At 36.7% G+C, this 22,458-nt stretch overlaps 1 protein-coding gene across 1 annotated transcript in view; it reads right to left on the reverse strand.

Moving 5' to 3' along the window:
* The window catches only part of WNK3 (WNK lysine deficient protein kinase 3), a 191,038-nt gene that overhangs the window by 13,593 nt on the left and 154,987 nt on the right, over positions 1-22,458 (reverse strand). The window contains exons 17-20 of the mRNA XM_075539190.1: positions 14,465-14,555; positions 13,811-13,941; positions 12,673-13,286; positions 3,189-3,400 (exon numbers count right to left, since the gene is read on the reverse strand). Coding sequence (XP_075395305.1) covers positions 3,189-3,400; positions 12,673-13,286; positions 13,811-13,941; positions 14,465-14,555 — 1,048 coding nt within the window. The remainder of the gene's footprint in view (positions 1-3,188; positions 3,401-12,672; positions 13,287-13,810; positions 13,942-14,464; positions 14,556-22,458) is intronic.

Raw genomic sequence — 22,458 nt, forward strand, 5'->3', positions numbered from 1 at the left:
TAGTCTGGGTAGACTAGAGAAACAAATCCATAGATACTCGCATGTGTATAAGAAAGCTTTATATATGAGAGCAGTGAATATTGAGAAAACATCCCAGCCCAGTCCAGGTCAAGTCCACAAGTCTGATATTAGCCCATATGTCTGATACCAATCTATAAAGTCCTCTTCAGACTTATGAAACACATGCCATGACACCGAATGCAGGAAGATCACAGGCCAGTGGGTGGGAGATCTTGTGAATCCAGTGGTGTTGTAAGCATCCCAGCACTGACAGGGGTCTCCACGTGGTTTTTCCAGCTCCATCAGCTTCTCTCCATGTGTCTTCTCCACAGGGATGTCTTTCCGGGAGTGAGCCAAGAGAGAGTGTCTCCCACCTCCAAAGAGGAATACAGGAGTTCCCAGAATCCTCAAGAGAAGGCCAGTCCCACACAGAGGGCTCATTGGCTAAGACCTGATTAACAGGCTAGACTCCACACCTTCACTCTTAATCTTCTCAAATTGAGAACAGGTTATATAATTACCACAGAGTACAAGAAAGAAGAAAATATGATGGTGGTGATGATTGCACCACTCTTTAATATATGTCAATCAGTGAATTTTATTATATGCGAATTACATGAAAATAAAACTGTTAAAATTAAAAACAAAAAGACTATAGCCTTTGAAACCTCAGGCAGTCCTATAGGGTTGCTATGAGTCAGAATTGATTCAATCATGATAAACTGATCAATAATCCACGTAGTGCTGTTATTTAATGCTCAAAGCTACCAACAATCTAAATCTACCCTTTTGTTCTACTTTTAAGGAACATCCAAATTTTTTCTTGATATCTCTATAGTTCTTTATTGCTACTATAACAATTTACCAGAAACTTAGTGACTTAAGACAATACAGTTCATTATCTTATAGTTTTGTAGGTTATATGTCTAACACAGGTCTCACTGGGCCTAAATCAAGGTGTTGATAGGGCTGCATTCCTTCTGAAGGCTCTAGGGAAGACTATTAGCTTGCCTCTGCCAGGTTCTAGAGCAGTGATTCCCAACCTGTGGGTTGTGACCCCTTTGGGAGGTCAAACGACCCTTTGACAGGGGTCACCTAAGACCATGGGAGAACACATCTTTCCGATGGTCTTAGGAACCAAGATACTGCTCCTCTATCTGTCTCCAGGCGGGTCCGCCCACATGCAGATATGCCCACATACGAGTACCCAGCGTGAAGACTGTTACCCGTGCTACACCATGCTTTAAGACAAAATTTCATTTATTTGTCATTAGAAATAAATATTTCACAATATAGAATTACATATTTTTATGATTAATTACTGTGCTTTAATTATGTTCAATTTGTAACACTGAAAATACATCCTGCCTATTAGATTTTTACATTATGGTTCATAAGAGTCGCAAAATTACAGTTATGAAGTAGCAACGAAAATAATTTTATGGTTGGGGGGGTCACCACAATATGAGGAACTGTAAGGGTCGCAACATTAGGAAGGTTGAGAACCACTGTTCTAGAGGCTTTCTGCATTCCTTGGTGTATGGCCCTCTTTCTCCAACTTCAGAGCCAGGAAAGTTGCATTTCTCTGACTCAGCTTCCCTTGTCATATCTTTTCTCTTACTCGTTTGTTCATCTTCCTTTTCTATTTTTAAGGACCCTGTGATTAAATTAGTCCCATTCAGATATTCAGGATAATTTCTTTATTTTAAAGTCAGCTGATTGGCAAACTTATGTCCATCTGTTACCTTACTTTTCCCTTCCCCGATAAGATAGCATAGTCAGAAATTCCAGAGATGAGGAGGGGCTATGATTCAATCTACCACAAATTCTGTATATATTGGTGGACCACTGTTCAGCTTACCACAACTTCCTGGAAATTTCAAAAATATATCATTACAATCCACCCTCAATCTCTATCCTACTGGGGCACTTGTAAACAAAGAAGCCTGATCTGTGTTGTCATTTCTGTATTTGTTGAGACTGACTTTTTTCCCCAAGCTAATATTTCTCAAACCAAACCAAACACTCTCAAGTTGATTCTGATTCATAGCAACCCTATAGGACAGAGTAGAACTAACCCCAGAGAGTTCCCAAGGCTGTAAACATTTAGAGAAAATAACTGCCACATCTCTCTTTGGCAGAGCAAATGATAGGTTCAAAGTGTCAGCTGAAATAATTGGCAGCTGAGTGCTTTAACCAAGGCAACCAGGCCTCCTCTTCAAAATCAAAGTACCTGATTTCTGATATCATTACAAATACAAATCTTCATAAAGTACACAAGTATATACATTTCTTGTTCTTGCTTTATTATCATTTATTTTTCAACAGTTTGGACATATAATTCACATGTCATACAATTCAAGGGTTTAAATATGTTAAAGAGAGATGCACATTCATCAACACAATCAATTTTGGAACATTTTCTTCATTCTTGTATCCATTATTATTAGCTTTCTAATTCCCCCAACTCCCCTGCCATAACCCCAAGAAACTATTAATCTAGTTGCTGTCACTATAGATTTAACTATCTTGCATTTGATACAAAGGAAATAATTTTTAACAGAACAACAGAGCAAGTTACAGAAAAACCTCAATCCAAAAAAAAGAAATAGTAGAAAGTAAGAAAAACTAGAACAAGTCAAAAATAGTTCTATTGAGAAAGGGGGGAAGGTGGTGGAGGTGGATGGGGTAAAAGGGAGATGGTGTCAAGGAGTCCATGTAGAAAAAGAATGTTTAGGATTAGATTGTGGTAGCAATTGTACATTCTACTTGACATGACTGAAATTTGGAATGATTTATGTACTAAATCCCAACTAATAATAAAAAATCAGTTAAAAGGAAAACAAATGGTAAGATGTTAAATTTGCACTATGTCTGTGACAAGACTCATGAACAAATTTTTAAGATTATCATTGTTACCAAGAAACTCAGTGGGAACCAGAAGTTCCCATTGACAAAATTTCCAAAGATATTTTGGGGATTGTTATTAGACTTCCAATTGTTTGTTTTCTGAATGAAATATAAAACATCTTCATCTGCTTCCCCAAATCTATCATTTATCATCACCTGTATTTCATAAAAATTTAACATTAATAAGTAGAAAATAACCTCAGAATTATGTACACTTCTTTATATGATTTTTGCTTATATTTGAAGAGTTTTAAAAATGAATTTTATGAATTATTTACCTGTACCAACTATGTTATTATCCACATGTATCAAGGACTGAGGGCAGCTTCGAAGTTTGGTTTTGAAAGATCTTGGTCGACGTGGTGATGCAGGTAGAAGAGGTATCTCTGATGATTGGGCTTTGCTATCTCTAATGGACCGAAGGCGTTCATAGAGCTCCTGAAGCTCCTTATTCTGCTGGGTTTGAAGATTTATCACCTCTTGAATGTGTCTAAATATGAATCATACAGAAATTTTATTATTGGCACTAGTATAATACATCTGTGGCAAGAATCTCTACACCAGTACAAGTAATATAACAAGGAATATAGATTAAGAATGTGGAATGCAGGAGAGTATTTTCAAAATTTTAAGGCAGGAAATGTTTTCCTAAGTATAACATTAAAACATCAGATGTAAAGAAAAAGGTACAAAAATTTGGTAAATTTCTAACACTTCAATACAGTTGAAAACAATAAAACCTAAAAAAGAAAACAATAAAACTCAAAATCAAATCATATTAATAACAACCCTTTATTATATGTTGCAAATATAAAGAATATATTTGCAACATGTAATAGTTAACATTTAGAACATATAAATAGTTTCTCAAAAACCAGTAACAACATATTTAAAAACTGCAAAGAAAAAAAGGGCAGAGAATATGAAAAAGTAACTCTCAAAATGAGGAAATTCAATAACTGATAAATATGAGATGATACAACAACCTCACTCACTATAAAACAGGGAATCTAATTTTTTAAAATTCTTATTCATTTGGGAAAAAATTCCTACTAACATCTAGTCCTTACTTGCTGAATGTGAGAAGGACTTGAAGCATTTGCTGATGAAGATTGAAGTCTTGCAGCCTTCAGTACAGATTAAACTCAATGTGAAAAAAAACCCCACACAACTGTACCAATCATGATAAATGGAGAAAAGACTGAAGTTGTTATTGATTGTCTTGCTTGGATTCACAAGCAATGCTCATGGAAACAAAGGACACAATGCATTGTGTAAATCTGCAGCACAAGATCTCTTTAAAATGTTGAAAAGGAAGGATGTTACTTAGAGGCCTAAAGCGTACCTGATCTAAGTCATGGTATTTTCAATTGCCTCATATACATGCGGAAGTTGGACATTGAATAAGTTAAGACGGTAGTGATACATTTAAATTACGGTGCTGGCAATGAATACTGAAAGTAGCATGGGCTGCCAAAGGAACAAATAAATCTGTCTTGGAAGATGATCCTCGACAACATGGACATAGTGGCTGTAATAATGGGCTGAAACAACAATTGTGGTGACAATTTAGGGCTGAGAAGTGTTTCATTCTTTTGTACACAGAGTTGTTATGAGTTGGATCCAAGTTGATGACACCTAATTACAACAACAAATATCTAGTTCAATGTTAATGTGCCAGAGAAAAGACACTGCCATATACTTTTTAAAAGAATGCAAAATGGAATAATTATAATGAGAGACAATTTTAGCAATATCTATCCTTTTAAACAGGACAAAGATAAAGCTTTCCACTCCTGTAAAGAGTTACAGCCTTGGAAACTCACAGAGGCAGTTCTATTCTGTCCTATAGAGTCAGAACTGACTTGATGGTAGTGAGTTTGGTTTTATCCCTTTAAAATTTGGACAGGCTTTAATCTACTAATTTCACTTTCAGGCATTTATCCTGAAATACATAAATATGTAAAAATATAAAGTTTGTTTCAGCATTGTTTGCATAAATAAAAGATGGGAAACATTTGCTATGTACATTAATGAGGGCTCAAATAAATATTGGTAAACTCATCACATGTTAATATAGCATGCACTCATTTTAATTTATGAAAGATTTATTTGTGCAAAAATACACAGAAAAATGTTAAGTTAAAAAATTGAAGAATAACATTCATATTATGATCCTAGTTTTGTAAACAATGAAAACTACATTTGTAAGTACAAGGAAAAATTACTAGCTAGTAACAGTTCATAGCAGTTACTTCTGAGAAGTGAGACTGGAACACGAGAAAAGAGAAAGAGCAGTTTTTTGGCTTGTTTTTTTTCTCTCTCTTGTTTGAATCTTTTCTATGTGTCACTTTTACAATGATATTTATATTTTTAATATCGATATTTACATTTAAAATTTCCAAAGATATTTTGGGGATTGTTATTAGACTTCCAATTGTTTGTTTTCTGAATGAAATATAAAACATCTTCATCTGCTTCCCCAAATCTATCATTTATCATCACCTGTATTTCATAAAAATTTAACATTAATAAGTAGAAAATAACCTCAGAATTATGTACACTTCTTTATATGATTTTTGCTTCAAAACCAGGGTGGTCTAAAATCTCATTTCACTAATATAAGTCTATAAACTATATTTCTTAGAAACATCATGCTGGATTAAAAAAATTGTAAAGAGTCAGAATGTCGAATTAACACTGAACACAAAATAGAAAAAATTATCTTTTAAAATATTGGAGGTTCTGGGTTCTATATGGATATGAAAATGCATGTCTTATAGTCAAAATAAAATATTCACAGCCATTATAATCATTTAAAAATCTACCGGTCTTTTGAGAAAATTTTAAAATTCATTTAATTATTTAAAAGAATTAGAAACTGATGTATCAACATTAGAAATATAAAAACCATTTTAGTAAAAACTAACTTCATTATAAAATTACAGTATACATGTACTACATAACCAAACCAAACTTGCTGCCACTGAGTCTATTCCAAGTCATACAGCTCCTATAGGACAGGATAGAACTGCCTCTTTGGGTTTCAGAGTCTGTAATTTTTTCTTTTAATCCTTTTATTAAGGGGTTCATACAACTCTCATCACAATCCATACATACATCCATTGTGTCAAACACATTTGTACATTCATTGCCCTCATCATTCTCAAAACATTTGCTCTCCACTTAAGCCCCTGGCATCAGCTCCTCATTCCCCCGCCCTCCCTGTTAACCACTCCCTCATGAATAATAATAATAATTCATAAATTATTATATTGTCATATCTTGCCTTGTCCGACGTCTCCTTTCACAAACTTTTCTGTTTTATTGTCCCACAGGGAGGACGTCACATGTAGATCCTAGTAATCAGTTCCCCCTTTCCAATCTACCCTCCCTCTACCCTCCTAGTATCGCCATTCACACCACTGGTCCTGAAGGGATCATCCATCCTGGATTCCCTGTGTTTCCAGTTCCTATCTGTACCAGTGTCCATCCTCTGGTCTAGCCAGACTAGCAAGGTAGAATTGGGATCATGATAGTGGGGGGGGGGGGGGAGGAAGAAGCATGTAGGAGCTAGAGAAAGTTTTATTTTTCATCGTTGCTACATCGCACCCTGACTGGCTCATCTCCTCCCGGAGGTTGTAATGTTTTTAAATAGCTTTATGGCTTTATGGAGATATAATTTATATATTACACACTACCATAGTTCAGTAGTATTAAGAGTTGTATAAACATCACTACACTCTGTTCTAGACCATTTTCTTCCTTCTCGTATTCATTATTTGCCCCCCATTTCCCTCCCATTTTCCTTCACCACTGTATCCCCAATAAGCCACTACACCAGTTACTGTATCTATATATTTGAAGTTGCAAATTTTAAAGAAGCATAAAGCCCCATTTTTCTCCCAAAATGTTACATAGCACATATTGCATAGTTCAGTCAAACCTGCATCTTTATCATCTTTTTAAAATGAACTTTTAAATGATTTATGTTAAAGTATACAATCACAATTTCCTTTTAAGCTCAAATTAAAAGGGCATTATGTTTTTTAAAATATATTTTAAAAAAGGAATACATCTACAATTTTCTGAAAAGAAATGAACAAGGTTAGAAAGAAAATAATATTATACTTACTCTTCATTAGAATGATATTTTTGTATTGTTTCCTCCTTTGAGCAAGGCCTTTAAAACTAAGACTATTCAGCAATATGCTGGCATGGAGTAGGGAACCAGTGGAGAGGTCTGGGGGGCCCACCCCAATCCCAACTACGTGGACACCTGCCCCTCACCCTCAGAAGAATTTATATCAAAGGATGGCATTGAATCTGCAGCTCTGGGAGAGGGATATATCTGATCAGAGCACATGGGAGGAGATGAAGGGGGGGAGGAGAGAGTGGAGCACATTCTGGCCCATCAGGCCATGAGGCCAATGTTCCTAATTACAGCAACCAGTCCACAGAGAGGACCACATGGCTGGCCCCACTATGAGAAATGACGCCCCTCACTGACCTATAGCCCTACAGGGGACAACACCGGAGACACAGTGAGGGAATTGCGCCTGATCTGATCCAGCCACACCAAGGCAAAACACTAAGGGGGTGTAACAGAACAGCAAGAGAATGGAGAGGTGAGGTCCCCAGGGAATGCTGAAGGTGGACTTTGGGGCCAGGGCGTGGTGCCCCAACAGACTGGACTAGAAAACACTCCTAAATTCCAACCAAAAAATCTTTGAACTAACTATAAGCTTTTCTTTCTTGTGTTTTTTTGTCATTGGTTTGTTGTTGTTTTGTTGTATATTGTTGCTTGGTTGTGCTCTGTTTTGTTTTTGTGCATGTTATTATCTCTGAAGTTCTGTCTAAATAAGATAGGCTGGATGAACAATCTGGAGGAGAAAACCATGGGATGGACAGTTCCAGGGGGACATGGGTGAGGGGGGAAGGTAGTGGTGTTAACAAACCCAGGGACAAGGGAACAACGGGGGATCCAAATTGGTGGTGAGGAGGGTGTGGGAGGCCTGGTAGGGCATGATCAAGGGCAATGTAACCAAGAGGAATTGCTGAAACCCAGGTGGGGACTGAGCACGATAGTGGGACAGGAGGAAAGGCAAAGGAAATAGAGGAAAGAGCTGGCAGGCAAAGGGCATTTATGGAGTTCTAGATAAAGACATGTACATATGTAAATATGAGGATGTGTAAATAGATCTATGTGCATCTATTTATAGGCTTAGTATTAAGGTAACAGATAGACATTGGTCCTCCCACTCAAGTACTCCCTCAATGCAAGAATACTTTCTTCTATTAAATTGGCATTCTATGATGCTCACCTTCCTGACACAACCACTGAAGACAAAGCAGGTGCATAAGCAAATGTGGTGAAGAAAGGTGATGGTGCCTGGCTATCAAAAGATATAGCTCCTGTTGTCTGAAAGGCTTGAAGGTAAACAAGCGGCCATCTAGCTCAGAAGCAACAAAGCCTACATGGAAGAAGCACACCAGCCTGTATGATCACGAGGTGCCAAAAGGATCAATTATCAGGCATCAAAGAACAAAAAATCATATCATTGTGTGCTCACCTCCATGATACGATCGCTGAAGACAAATGGGTGCATAAGCAAATGTGGTGAAGAAAGCTGATGGTTTCCGGCTATCAAAAGATATAGTGCTGGGGTGTTAAAGGCTCGGAAGCAACAAAGCCCACATGGAAAAAGCACACCAGCCGGTGCGATCACGAGATGTCGAAGGGATCAGATATCAGGCATCATCAGAACAAAAAAATCTTACCAAAGTGAATGTGGGGGGTGGGTGTGATTAGGGGGGGGGTAGTGCAGATTAGAGACCCAAAGCCCATTTGTAGGCCACAGTACATCCCTTACAGAAGTGTCTCGGGGAGGAGACAAGCCAGTCAGGGTGCGATGTAGCAACGATGAAAAATACAACTTTCCTCGGGTTCCTAAATGCTTCCTCCTCACCCCCCACTATCATGATCCCAATTCTACCTTGCAAGTCTGGCTAGACCAGAGGATGGACACTGGTACAGATGGGAACTGGAAACACAGGGAATCCAGGACGGATGATCCCTCCAGGACAAGTGGTGTGAGTGTGTGAGAGGGTAGAGGGAGGAAAGGGGGAACCTATTTCAAGGATCTACATGTGACCTCTTCCCTGGGGGACGGACAACAGAAAAGTGGGTGAAGGGAGATGTCGGATAAGGCAAGTTATGACAAAATAATAATTTATAAATTATCAAGGGTTCATGAGGAACCTTTGAGAATGACGAGGGCAATGAATGTACGAATGTACTTTACACAATTGATATATGTATGGATTGTGATAAGAGTTGTATGAGCCCCTAATAAAATGACTAAAAAATAAAACTAAGAGCATTCTAAGGATTTTGACCTGCTTCAGGTCTTGAAGCAATGTACATGGTAGTGGGACAGGAGGAAAGCACAAGGAAGTAGAGGAAAGGATCAGGAGGCAAAGGGCATACATAGAGGCCTAAATACAGACATGTACATATGTAAATATATTTATGATCATGGGGGAAATAGACCTATGTGCATATACTTATAAGTTTAGTAGTAGAGTAGCAGATGAACATTGGGCCTCCTCGCATGCATTCCCTTAACACAAGAGCACTTTGCTCAGCTAAACAGTCATTCTGTGATAGCCACCTTCCCGACATGATCACTGAAGACAAATGTGTGCATAAGCAAACGTGGTGAAGAAAGCTGATGGTGCCTGGCTATCAAAAGATATAGCATCTGGGGTCTTAAAGGCTTGAAGGCAAACAAGCGACCATCTAGCTCGGAAGCAACAAAGCCCACAGAGAAGCACACAAGCCTGTGTGATCATGAGGTGTTGAAGGGATCAGGTATCTGGCATCATCAGAATAAAAACCATCATTGTGTGTTCACCACCCCCATATAAATGCTGAAGATGAATGTGTGCATAAGTAAGTATGATGAATAAGGCTGATGGTGCCCGGCTATTAAAATATATAGTCTGGGGTCTTAAAGTCTTGAACTGATTACTGGGATCCACATGTGACCTACTCCCTGGGAGATGGACGGCAGAGAAGGGGGGGAAGGGAGACTCCGGATAGGGCAAGATATGACAAAATAACAATGTATAAATTACCAAGGGCACATGAGGGAGGGGGGAGCGGGGAGGGAGGGAGAAAAAAGAGGACCCGATGCAAAGGGCTTAAGTGGAGAGCAAATGCTTTGAGAATGATTGGGGCAGGGAATGTGCGGATGTGCTTTATACAATTGATGTATGTATATGTATGGATTGTGATAAGAGTTGTATGAGCCCCTAATAAAATGTAAAAAAAGAAAAGAAGAAAAAAAAGAAAATGATTAGGGCAAAGAATGTACAGATGTGCTTTATACAATTGATGTATGTATATGTATGGATTGTGATAAGAGTTGTATGCGCCCCTAATAAAAAGTTTTTAAAAAAAGTCTTGAAGGTAAACAAACAGACATCTAGCTCAGAAGCAACAAAGCCCACATGGAAGCAGTACACCAACATGAAGGGTCGAGGGGACCAGGTATCAAGCACCAAAGGTGGGCAAAAAAAATCGTAAGTCGCGAATGAGGGGAGCATGTGGTAGGGACCCAATGCCCATCTGCAGACAACTGGACATCCCTTGCAGAGAGGTAGTAGGGAGGAGATGAATCACTCAGAGTTCAAAGTAGCAATAACGAAACTCACAACTTTCCTCTAGGTCTTAAATGCTTTCTCCCCCCAACTATCATGATCCCAATTCTATCTTGCAAACCTTGTTAGACAAGAGGATGCACAGCGGCGCAGATGGGAACTGGAAAAACAGGGAATACAGGAAAGATGAACCCCTCAGGACCAGTGGTGAGAGTGGCGATACCGGGAGGGAAGGTGGGGTAGAAAGGGGGAACCGATCACAAGGACCTACATATAATCTCCTCTCTGGGGGATGGGCAACAGAAAAGTGGGTGAAGGGAGACATTAGGCAGTACAAGATAAGATAAAATAATAATTTATAAATTAGCAAGGGTTTATGAGGGAGGGGGGAGGGGGCCGAAGGGGGAGCGGAGGAAAATGTGGAGCTGATTCCAGGAGCCCAAACCGAAAGTGAGTTTTGAGAAAGATGAGGGCAACGAATGTATAAATGTGCTTTACACATTTGATGTATGTGTGGATTGTGATAAGAGTTGTATGAGCCCCCATAAAATGATTTTTAAAATAGCTAATCTTGATTTCAACTTTTAAAAATAATGATATGGGGTCATTAATAGGAGGCTTCCAAAATACAGCAAAAAGGTGAAAAAACAATATGGAGTTTATAGAATATGCTACAATTTGTGCATGAAAATAGTAAAATGTGTATATATGTTGTATATACAAGTACATAACCAAATTTTAGATATACAAGAAACAAGTAATATTGCTTACCCTAAGGGGAAAAACTGGGTGACTTGGATAGAGGGAAAAGAGGGAGACTCCATTGGTTTCCCTTTTATATGTTTTTTTTTTTTTTGGTTTGAACTACTGGAATAAAATTAGAAAGAATTCAGTAACTAAATACTAATTTCATAAAAATATGGCCTTCTTTATAAAACTAAATACAAAAATATCATTCCCATATGATAAAACAAGGTATCCCTGGTGTTGTAGTGGTTACAAGTTGGGCTGCTAACAGCAAGGTCGGCAGTTCGAAATCACCAGCCACTCCTTGGGAAAAAGACAAGACTTTCTACTCCCCTAAAGAGTTAGCTTTGGATACTCACAGGGTCTGTTCTACCTTGCCCTATCGGGTCACTATGAGTCACTATGACTTGATGGCTGTGAGTTTTTTGTGTTTATGTAATAAAACCTATTACAACAGTATCACTAAAATAGAAACCATCAAGTGGACTCCAAACTTATGGCAACTGTATGTGCTAAAATACAACTAAGCTCCCTGGAGTTTTCTAAGGCTGATTAAAAAAAATCATTTTATTGGGGGCTCTTGCAGCTCTTATCACAAACCATACATATATCCATTGTGTACATAGGTTACTATCATAATTTTTTTCTTCTTTTTTAACATTTAATTAGGGTCTCATACAACTCTTATCACAATCCATACATTCATCAATTGTATAATGCACATCTGTACATTCTTTGCCCTCATCACTTTCAAAGCATTTAAGCCCCTTTGCATCAAGTCCTCTTTTTCCCCCTCCCTCATGAGCCCTTAATAATTTATAAATTATTATTTTGTCATATCTTTCCCTGTCTGGCATCTCCCTTCACCCCCTTTTCTTTTGTCCATTCCCCAGGGAGGAGGTCACATGTAGATCCTTGTAATCGGGTCCCTCTTTCCAACCCATTCACCCTCTACCCTCCCAGTATCGCCCCTTACACCCCTGGTCCTGAAGGGATCATCCACAAAGGCTGATTTTTTAAAAGTAGATCACTAGGGCTTTCTTCTGGGTCTGCTCTAGGTGGACTTGAACTTCCAACCTTTCATTTAGCAGCCAAATGTGTTAATCATTTACACTACTTGGAACTCCCAAGAATCCCTGACGTTTAGCCAATGATAATTAACCCTTCAACTATGAAAATAATTTATAACAACTTTCACATCAATAAATATTTATCAAGTAGGTATTATTTTGGCTTTCTTTATAATTCAATTCATAAAAATTATAAAATTATTAAAATCCTAAATATTTGCCTACCAATTACATACCAAGTTCTATAAAACCTTTGTGACAGAAGAAAAACAGTCCTTACTTTTCTCGTAATCTTTGAAGTTCCACCTTTAAGTCCTCATCCTCTATTTCTGACTCATTATCACTGCTCATTGGGGAAGATGGTGAATAGAAGAGGGAGCTTTGTGCTTGTATGTAGGTCTGTTCTTCATGGCACTGAATACTTTCTGAACCAGTCTTTGCCACTGACTTTTCACTGGCAGCAAGAGGAGCTGAAACTTCACTATCAGAGCTGGGTTGTTTCCCAATAATCAGTGTCTCTTTCTCTTTAAGTAACAGTTCAGATCCAGATTGCATACTATTTCCTGTGCCTGAAGTTTCCTTCAATTCCTTTTCCGGCATTACAGAAGATATAACTGTCTCGCAAATTGTGCTGAAAGATAAAAAGTTGTCACCTCGTTTGGGAATGCCTTTATTTTCTTTAGTAGTTTCAAGAAAAACTTGTAACTTCTGAGGAGAAAATGAAGTTTGTTGATTGTGCATGCCAGGTTCCAGCCTTATCAACGGAGACTTTGCTGCTTCAGTAAAGATGAGAGTGTCTTCATTAGAATGATTTGTCATTTGATTGAGAGTTGGTATGTGCTCTGTTCCAAAAGATGTCACCTTTATTGAGTGCTGCTGAGGAACTGTAATAACCTAAGATATAAAAAGGCAAAAGTGACTGGCTCTACCTAATCAAAGATGAAACTTTATGAAAAAATAAGTTATGTGGCACAGATATGTGGCTATGATATATACAAATCAGGAACACAAAACCTGAAAATTCTCACCTGTACTACCTATATTCAAAGTCTTTCAATAGGACCCCTTTGGTAAAAAGAACTGGCTTCATATTGCTAAAAGAGAGTTACAAAATTTGAAAAATATAATCACACGGCCATGAATTAGGACAGAAAAATAGATTTTTTAAAAGATGATCCAATCATCCATTCTCCAAATGATCGCCCATGTTTGTGTTATCCTCCAAATACCAAAATTCTCATTTCTTTAGACTCACCCTTACTGAATAGCTAAAGGTAAGAGGATGTATGTAACGAGAATATATTAAAAATGGCAATGATTACATTTAAAATAAGTATTACCTTAAGTGCTTAAGATCTTAAATGCTGTCACCTTAAATAGTGATCTTGTAGATAAGGATAGACACCAAAAATACAAACCTGGAACCGTCCCCGCTGAAATGATCCATTCATAGCTTTACATCCACTCAAAGCCTTAGTATCAGCTATGGATTCTTGTGTCAAAGGAATGGGATCAGGAGCAACTGTGGATCTTATATCTTCTGTTTCCCCTGAAAGTTTTACCAAATTGAAAGCAGAAAGAACAAAATAGTTAAGATTAAAATTGCTTATGTTACCAAAAAGAATAAAAGTAGAAAAAGCTTAATCCCTACTAGATAATTAAAAGTTATTAATGCAATAAGCAATATTGTACAAGTCCCTTATCTGAATCAGGCATTGTAAGATTAATCCAAGACTTACTGTCTAAATGAAATGAATAACTGGAAAACCAAATTAGTAACGAATGGAAAAATTAAAAGGCAATGGCATTAATGGGATATGTAACATACATGGGCTACATGAAAAAGTGGCAAGGTTTGTATATGATTTAAAAATGTAAATAAATGAAAAGTGATGTTACCCAGTCTATGTCCCTGACTGTAAGCATACTACCTTGACGGACTTTTGATCTCTTGAAAAAGCTGGTTGACTGCTGTAGCCTGTATGCCCAGCTTTTAAATTTGTGAGTCCAGGATCTCTTGCTAATAGGACTTTTGAGACTAGGACAAGTAAAGCTTAGGCCAAAATATCCACCTCCTGTATGCAGATGCATGGCTCCATCACTTGACACATCAACAGGACAGGTCTTTGGATCCCCTGGAAGTGAAGCATCTCGGGACATCTCCTAATGGAAACAAAAACAAAAAACCAAAATAATAACTTAGGCAATAATTTAGGATACAGTATTTTCTATAATCTTTAGTCAAAATGTTCTTCACAAAATGTTATTTGATGGCTATTTGATACCTGTGAATATCACCCCACATACAAGTCTTCTCTGATAAACCTCCATAAGTCATCCAGAGCCTTTTCATGGTTAACCCTTTACTTAAATATTCTACACACCATACTGGCTTATTTGTTTAGGGTCTATCTTCCTTCTGTAGAATGTGAGCACCATAAAAACAGAAAATTTAACTTATGCATTGCTTTACAGATAATTGCTGAATGGATGTGTGAATTGGTTGGGGTGCCAAAAAAGAAACAGTCAGAACAGCCAAAGAACAAAACTCTGTTCCTTTTTCCTCATCTCCACACCAAGTAGAAACCCCTAAGGCCATTGGTGTCTAAAAGAGTGGTGAGAGGAAAAGGCTGAGGTCAGATGGAAAGGCCAATGTTTTCCCTGTGAAGGAAACAGCCATGAAGAAGATGATTTAGCTTAATATCCACCCTAAAGGAAGCACTAGAAACGTGTTGCAATATATGAGGAAAGTTCATGGAAAAATGGAATTAAAAGGCAATGGAATTTGTCAATTAACTTTTTGAAGGCTCACCGTACTGTGCCAAGACAAGGCATTCTAGAGCATGGTTATAGTATATGCATATAAAACTATAAAACTCTTTGAAGAAAAAAGGATTTAGTTTTTGAAATGGGTCCTTAGATATGACTCCAAAATGTGAGCTGTAACAAACAAACCCCAAAGAAATCTAAACTGGATTTAAAAAATATACATTACATGACATTATCAAGAAAGTAAAAATAAAATCTATAGAAATTCAAAAAATGTTTACCTATCTACCTACCTCTCTAAGTAACATTAAAAAGAGGAAACAACCCAATGAAATCATGAGCAAAAAACTTAAACAGACATTTCTCCAAAGAAGATACACAATTGGCCAATAAGCACATAAAAAGATATGCAATATTTAATGACTAGGGAAATTTATATTGAAACCACAATGAGACTTCACTTCACACTCATTAAGATGGTTATGATTTAAAAAATAAAAAATGATAGGTGTTAATGGGGATGTGAAGAAGGCAGAACATTCGAATTGCTGGGGGGAATATAAAATGATACAGCCACTGTGAAAAAGAATCTGGTGAAAAAGTTCTCGGAACTTACTAATATTAAGGTTGACATGATATTGCCAAAAATATAAAGATTTTTAAAATAATAAAAGTAAATTGTCATAGGGAAAAGAGAAGATCCTCAAAGCTTCCATGGGGACTGGGGTGGGAACAATTTAGTATTTAAATGGCAATCAATATCTCAAAGCTATGAGATATTAGAACTATTACTTTTAAAGAATTTTGTTAAGTACAGATATTAAAAATAAAATAAAAATTTATAATAAATTATATCTTTTAAAAGTCAGTATCATAAAAGGCAAAAGAAGGGGAAGGCAAGGGATATTGCTCTTGACTAGAGAAAAAGTTAAGGGTTATAGTTCTACCCTGTGTTATAGGGTCACTATGAATCAGAATGGGCATGAGGGCAGTGAGAATGCATATTGGCATTACCTGATTATAGGATGCTTTAATAGAAATATGTATTTTCAAAAACACTCTATCAAATTATAACAGTAATTTTCACTTTATTTTATTTCAATGATTAACAAAGTGCTTTTATAAAAATGTCAATGGCATTTTTCTGGATTATAAAATATTAAAGCAAAATAACAAGTGCATGGACCTTAACTAAAACATGAATTTAAAATTAAAGAGGGGGATTTTAGAAAAGAAAGTTAAACACAGAATTATCATGTAATATAGTAATTCCACTCCTGGGTATATACCCCAGAGAACTAAAAGTAGAAATACAAGCAGTTACTTTTACACTAATGTTTATTCACAAAGGCCGAAGTGTGAGCACATCTAAATATGCAAAAGGTAAATGCATATGCAAAGTATACTAAATACATATAATGGAATAGGACTTTTCCATAAAGATAAAAAAACTGATACATGCTATAACATAAGGAATCTTGAAAATATTATGCTGAATGAAATAAATCCACCTTAAATCCAACTTATATGAAATATCTAGAACAGACAAGTGTATAAAGACCAAAGTTTACTAGTGGTAGTGGTTACCCATTGGGCCAGGAATTCAAAACTACCAGCCACTTTTTGGGGAAAAAGTTAGAATCTCAGGAACTCACAGGGGCAGTTCTACCCTGTTCCACAGGATCACTATGAGTCAGAATCTACTTGATGGCAGTGAGTTTGGCGCTGATACCAAGGGCTCAAGTAGAAAGAAAATGTTTTGAAAATTATGATGTCCACAAATGTGCTTGACACAATGGATATATGTGTGGGTTGTGATAAGAGCTGTATGAGCCCCCAATAAAATTATTTTTAAAAAAAGAGGGAAATACAAGAGTGAGGGAAACTGTTGAGGAGACATAGAGCTTCTATTAAGAGTGATGGAAACTCTGGAAACATTGGTGATGCCTCAACACCATGACAAGCATAATTAGTTCATGTCACTGAATTCTTTGTATGAAAAATATTGAAATGATGTTTTGTTACATAAATATTTACCATAATAAAAATAAAAACAAAAAATCCATTATGAGATATCACTTCAGGCCCACTAGGATGGCTATTATTTTAAAAATATAAAATAACAAGTATGGCAAAAAATATGCAGAAATTGAAACCCTCATCTATTGCTGGTGGGATATAAAAGTGTAGTCACTTTATAAAGCAATTTAATAGTTCCTCAAAAAGTTAAAGAATCATCATATGACCCAGAAATTCCACTCCTACCAATATAAAATTAGAGTTTTTTCAACATTCAGGTACTAGTAATTTATTTAATGATTTCATGGCTGATAAGAAAAACTGGTATTTTGTTCTTTAAAATGTTTGCACTTACTTCACTGATTAGAATAAGGTTGAGTACTTTTTCCTCATGTTTATAAGGCACTTGTGTTTCCATTTCAGTGAACTAAATGTTCATGCTTTACTTGTTCCTTGAGTTGTATGATTTTTTTCTTATTGATTTAAGAGTTTTACGTATGATCTAGATAATGATCTTTTGTCAGTTTTCTGAGAAACAAAGCTTGTGATAAACATATATAAAAAGTAGGCTATTATTAAAAAGAATATTTTTAAAATGAAAATTATGATTTCCAAATAAAAGATTAATGGATATAGCTGAATACCAAGGCAGTGATCTGAAATAAAAAGTTGAAGATGTATCTGAGAACAAGAAAAGGAAAAGGAAATTTAAAACAAGTGTTAAAAATGTGTGTAATAATCTATTTTAAAAGATGGAATAATATGCATAGGAGGCCAAATAACTCTAAGTTCTAAAAAGAAAGAAAACAAAGGAATAAAAAGTTCATTTGAGGTAAAGCAAGACATGAATCATGTAACTCAAAGGGTATACACCAGCAATGCACAGAATGAAAGGAAAAGCAACACACAAACATTCTAAACAATTTTTCAGAGGTGTCAAAAGGATCAGGTACCAGGTATCAAAGAACAAAAAATTATATCACTGTGTGTCCACCTTCCCGATATGATCGCTGAAGACAAATGTGTGCATAAGCAAATGTAGTGAAGAAAGCTGATGGTGCCTGGCTCTCAAAAGATATAGGGTCTGGGGTCTTAAAGACTTGAAGGTAAACAAGTGGCCATCTAACTGAGAAGCAACAAAGCCTACATGGAAGAAGCACACTAGGACGTGTGATCACGAGGTGCCAAAGCGATCAGTTATCAGGCGTCAAAGAACAAAAAAATCATATCATTGTGTGCTCACCTCCCCAATACGATCGCTGAAGACAAAAGGGTGCATAAGAAAATGTGGTGAAGAAAGCTGATGGTGCCCGGCTATCAGGAGATACAGCATCTGGGGTCTTAAAGGCATGAAGGTAAACCAGTGGCCATCCAGCTCAGAAGCAACAAAGTCATTTGGAAGAAGCACACCACCCTGTGTGATTGTGAGGTGCCGAAGGGGTCAGTTATCAGGCATCAAAGAACAAAAAATCATATCATTGTGTGCTCACCTCCCCAATATGATTGCTGAAGACAAATGGGTGCATAAGCCACTGTGGTGAAGAAAGCTGATGGTGCTCCGCTATCAAAAGATATAGTGTCTGGGGTCTTAAAGGCTTGAAGCTAAGTAAGTGGCCATCTAACTGAGAAGCAACAAAGCCCACATGGAAGAAGCACATGAGCCTGTGTGACCACGAGGTGTCGAAAGGATCAGGTATCAGGCATCAAAGAACAAAAGAATCATTTTATTAAAAAAAATCATTTCATTATAAATGAGGGGAAGTGCAGAGTGCAGATCCAAAGCCCATCTGTAGGTAATGGGATATCCCCTTATAGAATGGTCGCAGAGAAGAGACGAGCCATTCAGTGTGCAGTGTAGCAACAATGAAACACACAACTTTCTTCTAGTTCTTAAATGCTTCCTCTCCCCCACCCCCACTATCATGATCCAAATTCTACCTTACAAATCCGTCTAGACTAGAGGATGTACACTGGTACATCTAGGAACCGGAAACACAGGGAATCCAGGACAGATGATCCCTTCAGGACCAGTGTTGAGAGTGGCGATACTGGAAGGTGAAGGGAAGGTGGGGTAGAAAGGGGGAACCGATTATAAGGATCTACATATAACCTCCTCTATGGGGGATGGACAACAGAAAAGTGGGTGAACGGAGACAATGGACAGTGTAAGACATAAGAAAATAATAATAATTTCTAAATTATCAAGGATTCATGAGGGAGAGGGAAACAGGGAGGAAGGGAGTAAAATGAGGAGTTGATACCAAGTAGAGCAAATATTTTGAGAATGATGAGGACAACGAATGTACAAATGTGCCTGACACAATTGATGTATACATGGATTGTGATGAGTTGTATGAGCCCCCAATAAAATGATTTTAAAAAAATTTCAGAACTCTAAGATAAAGCCTCTAGTGACTATTCCATACAATAGCCACTCATATGATGCTGTTTAAATGTAAATTAATAAAAAATAAATATAATTAAAAATCCAATTCTTTAGTTATACAAGCCACATTTCAAGTGATTAGAACCTTTTGTGGCTAGCATCTGCTCTATTGGATAGTGCAAATGTAGAACATTTCCCAATCGTAGAAAGTTTTTCAGGACTGTAAAGTCAAAACAGGTTACCTATAAATGAATGGTAATCAAATTGATATTCTTCTTATCAGCAACACTATAGGCTAACAGACAATGAGACAATGTCTTGAAAGGAAAAGATTGTGATATTATCACTCTATACTTAAGTGAAAATACATTTGGACATATAAAATATACAGAATTGATCACCTATCCAATACATTTGAAAATACTATTCAATGAAGTATTTAAGGAAGAAAAAAATTCTTGGACACTAGAAACAGTGTTAGCAAAGTATATTCCAGATGTAGCAACAGACACTCAAAGTAAATAAAATAATCCACTTTTCCTAGAGACTTCAGTCTTTCTTGAGCAATACAATTTAAATGAAAAAATTAAAATTTATTTTTCATGGTTCTAATTACATTGCTTGGTCATATGCTAATATATATGATCTTAATATCAATGTTTTTTTATTTTCAATTGTTAGAATCAAACTACAGATAAAACACCAATTGTTACAGAACAGAATGTAAATGTTATAAGCTTCACCAATGTTTATAAAAAGCAATAAATTTGGGAGGTATAAGAGGAGGAAAAAAGGGAAAATACAATCACCTACTCAACTTTTATTTTGTCTGAAATTACTAGATAAAATAGATGAAGAAATGTATCACTTATAGATTATTAATAGCAATGACTACAATAATTAAAACTTAATGTTAGCGGAATGGGAAGAGTTAACTGTGAGTGAGGGGTTCTTACACAAATAACTTTAATTTTTTTCTTCATGTGAACTGCCTGAATTGCTTTAGTATTTATACATTAATGCCATAATTTAAAACAATGAATTTATGAACAAACATTTAAATTACATGCATTTCTTCAATGGAATATTATTCAGGAGTCTTGAAAGGTCAAAATTATGTGTACTGAAATGACTACAACCCATAATATATTAATTGAAAAAATAAAAAACAGGACATAAATGTAAAGTGTCCTGGTAGCACAACAATTAAGTGTTCAGCTGCTAGTTGATAAGCTAGCACTTCAAACCAACCTAGCAGCTTCCCAAGAGAATGATCTAGTGATCTATTTCTATAAAGAATACAGATTACAAAATCTTTAGGGGTAGTTCTACTCTGTTACATGGTGTTGCTGTAAGTCGTAATCAACTTGATGGCACTCAACAAGAACAATAAGTATACCTATATAAATATGTAATATGTACATATTTCTATAAAATATAAGTGTTAAGTATATATTTATTAAAGCTATATCTATAAATTTTATCAATAACTGTGTCTATGGGTAGGAGGGGGTGAGGAATTGGAATGTGCAAAGTATGAATATAAGAAAATTGGAAATCATCAACATTAAATGCATAAAGATCGATACCCCAGACATTAGTGAGCTGAAATGGGCTGGTATTGGCCATTTTGAAGTAAAAAAAAAATATATGATTTGCTATGCCTGGAATAAAACAATAAAGAGGCATGGTGTTGCATTTATTGTCAAAAAGGACATTTCAAAATCAATCTTGAAGTATAATGCTATCTATGATAGGATTATATCTATTCACCTTCAAGGAAATCCAATCAATACAACTATTATTCAAATATATGCACCAATCACAAAAGCTAAGGATGAAGTAATTGAAGAATTCCACTCACATCTCCAGTCTGAAGTTAATTTTAAAAATGCAATCTAAATGCATTGATAATCACTGTCAATTGGAATGTAAAAGTCTGAAACAATGAGGAAGGAACACGAGTTAGAAAATAAGGTCTTGGTGATTGAAATCAAGCTGGAAATTGCACGGCACTCTTTTGCAAAACGAATGGCTTGTTCACAGCAATTACCTTTTATCAACAACACAAAAGGTGACTGTACATATGTACTTTTCTAGATGGAATTCACAGAAATCAAATTGATTCTATCTGTGAGAAGAGATAATGGAGAAGCAGCTAAAACCAGGCCAAAAGATGACTGTAGAACAGACCATCAATAGCTCATACGTAAATTCACGTTAATGTTGAAGAAAATTCAAAGAAGTCCACGAAAGTCTAAATACAATCTTGACTCTATACTGCCTGAATTTTGAGAACATCTCAAGAACAGATTTAATGCAGTGAACACTAATGAGAGAAGACCTGATGAGTTGTGAGAGGGCATCAAGAATGCCACTCATGAAGAAAGCAAAATGTCAGGGCTTCCAGGTCAAAATGGCTGATTACATGGAGAGTGAGATCCTCTCCAAGAACTAAATGAAAATCCACCAGGGAAGCGAGAGAGGTGCAAGCAGTCCAGAAAGCAGTTAGTGGGCGTGGTAGAGGTTAAGGGGTAAAAGAAAAGAGAAGTCTAATTTCTTCACTCACCAAACTGCCCACCTCACAACTGACTTGAGAGACTGCTCACCATGTGTGAACTTTACATAACTGGACTCCAGGCTGCCCATACACCCGAGTTATCCCTTAGCAGGTGGGTGCCCCTGGCAGGCGAACACCCAGGCATACATGCACCCCCAGTCTAAGCCCCCATGGCTAATGAGGAGCCCAACTGGTTAACTCTCTGAAGCAGAGTCCCTTTGTCCCTCTTGCAGAGAGTGCATGTGCCCACAAGTCAAAAGCCTTAAACTCGGAAAGTTCAAGCAACTGCTGCCCATGCCAGATGAAATACTAGCTAAATTTATCACCCTGCC

Source organism: Tenrec ecaudatus, chromosome X (genome assembly GCF_050624435.1).
Source record: "Tenrec ecaudatus isolate mTenEca1 chromosome X, mTenEca1.hap1, whole genome shotgun sequence".
NCBI lineage: Eukaryota > Metazoa > Chordata > Mammalia > Afrosoricida > Tenrecidae > Tenrec > Tenrec ecaudatus.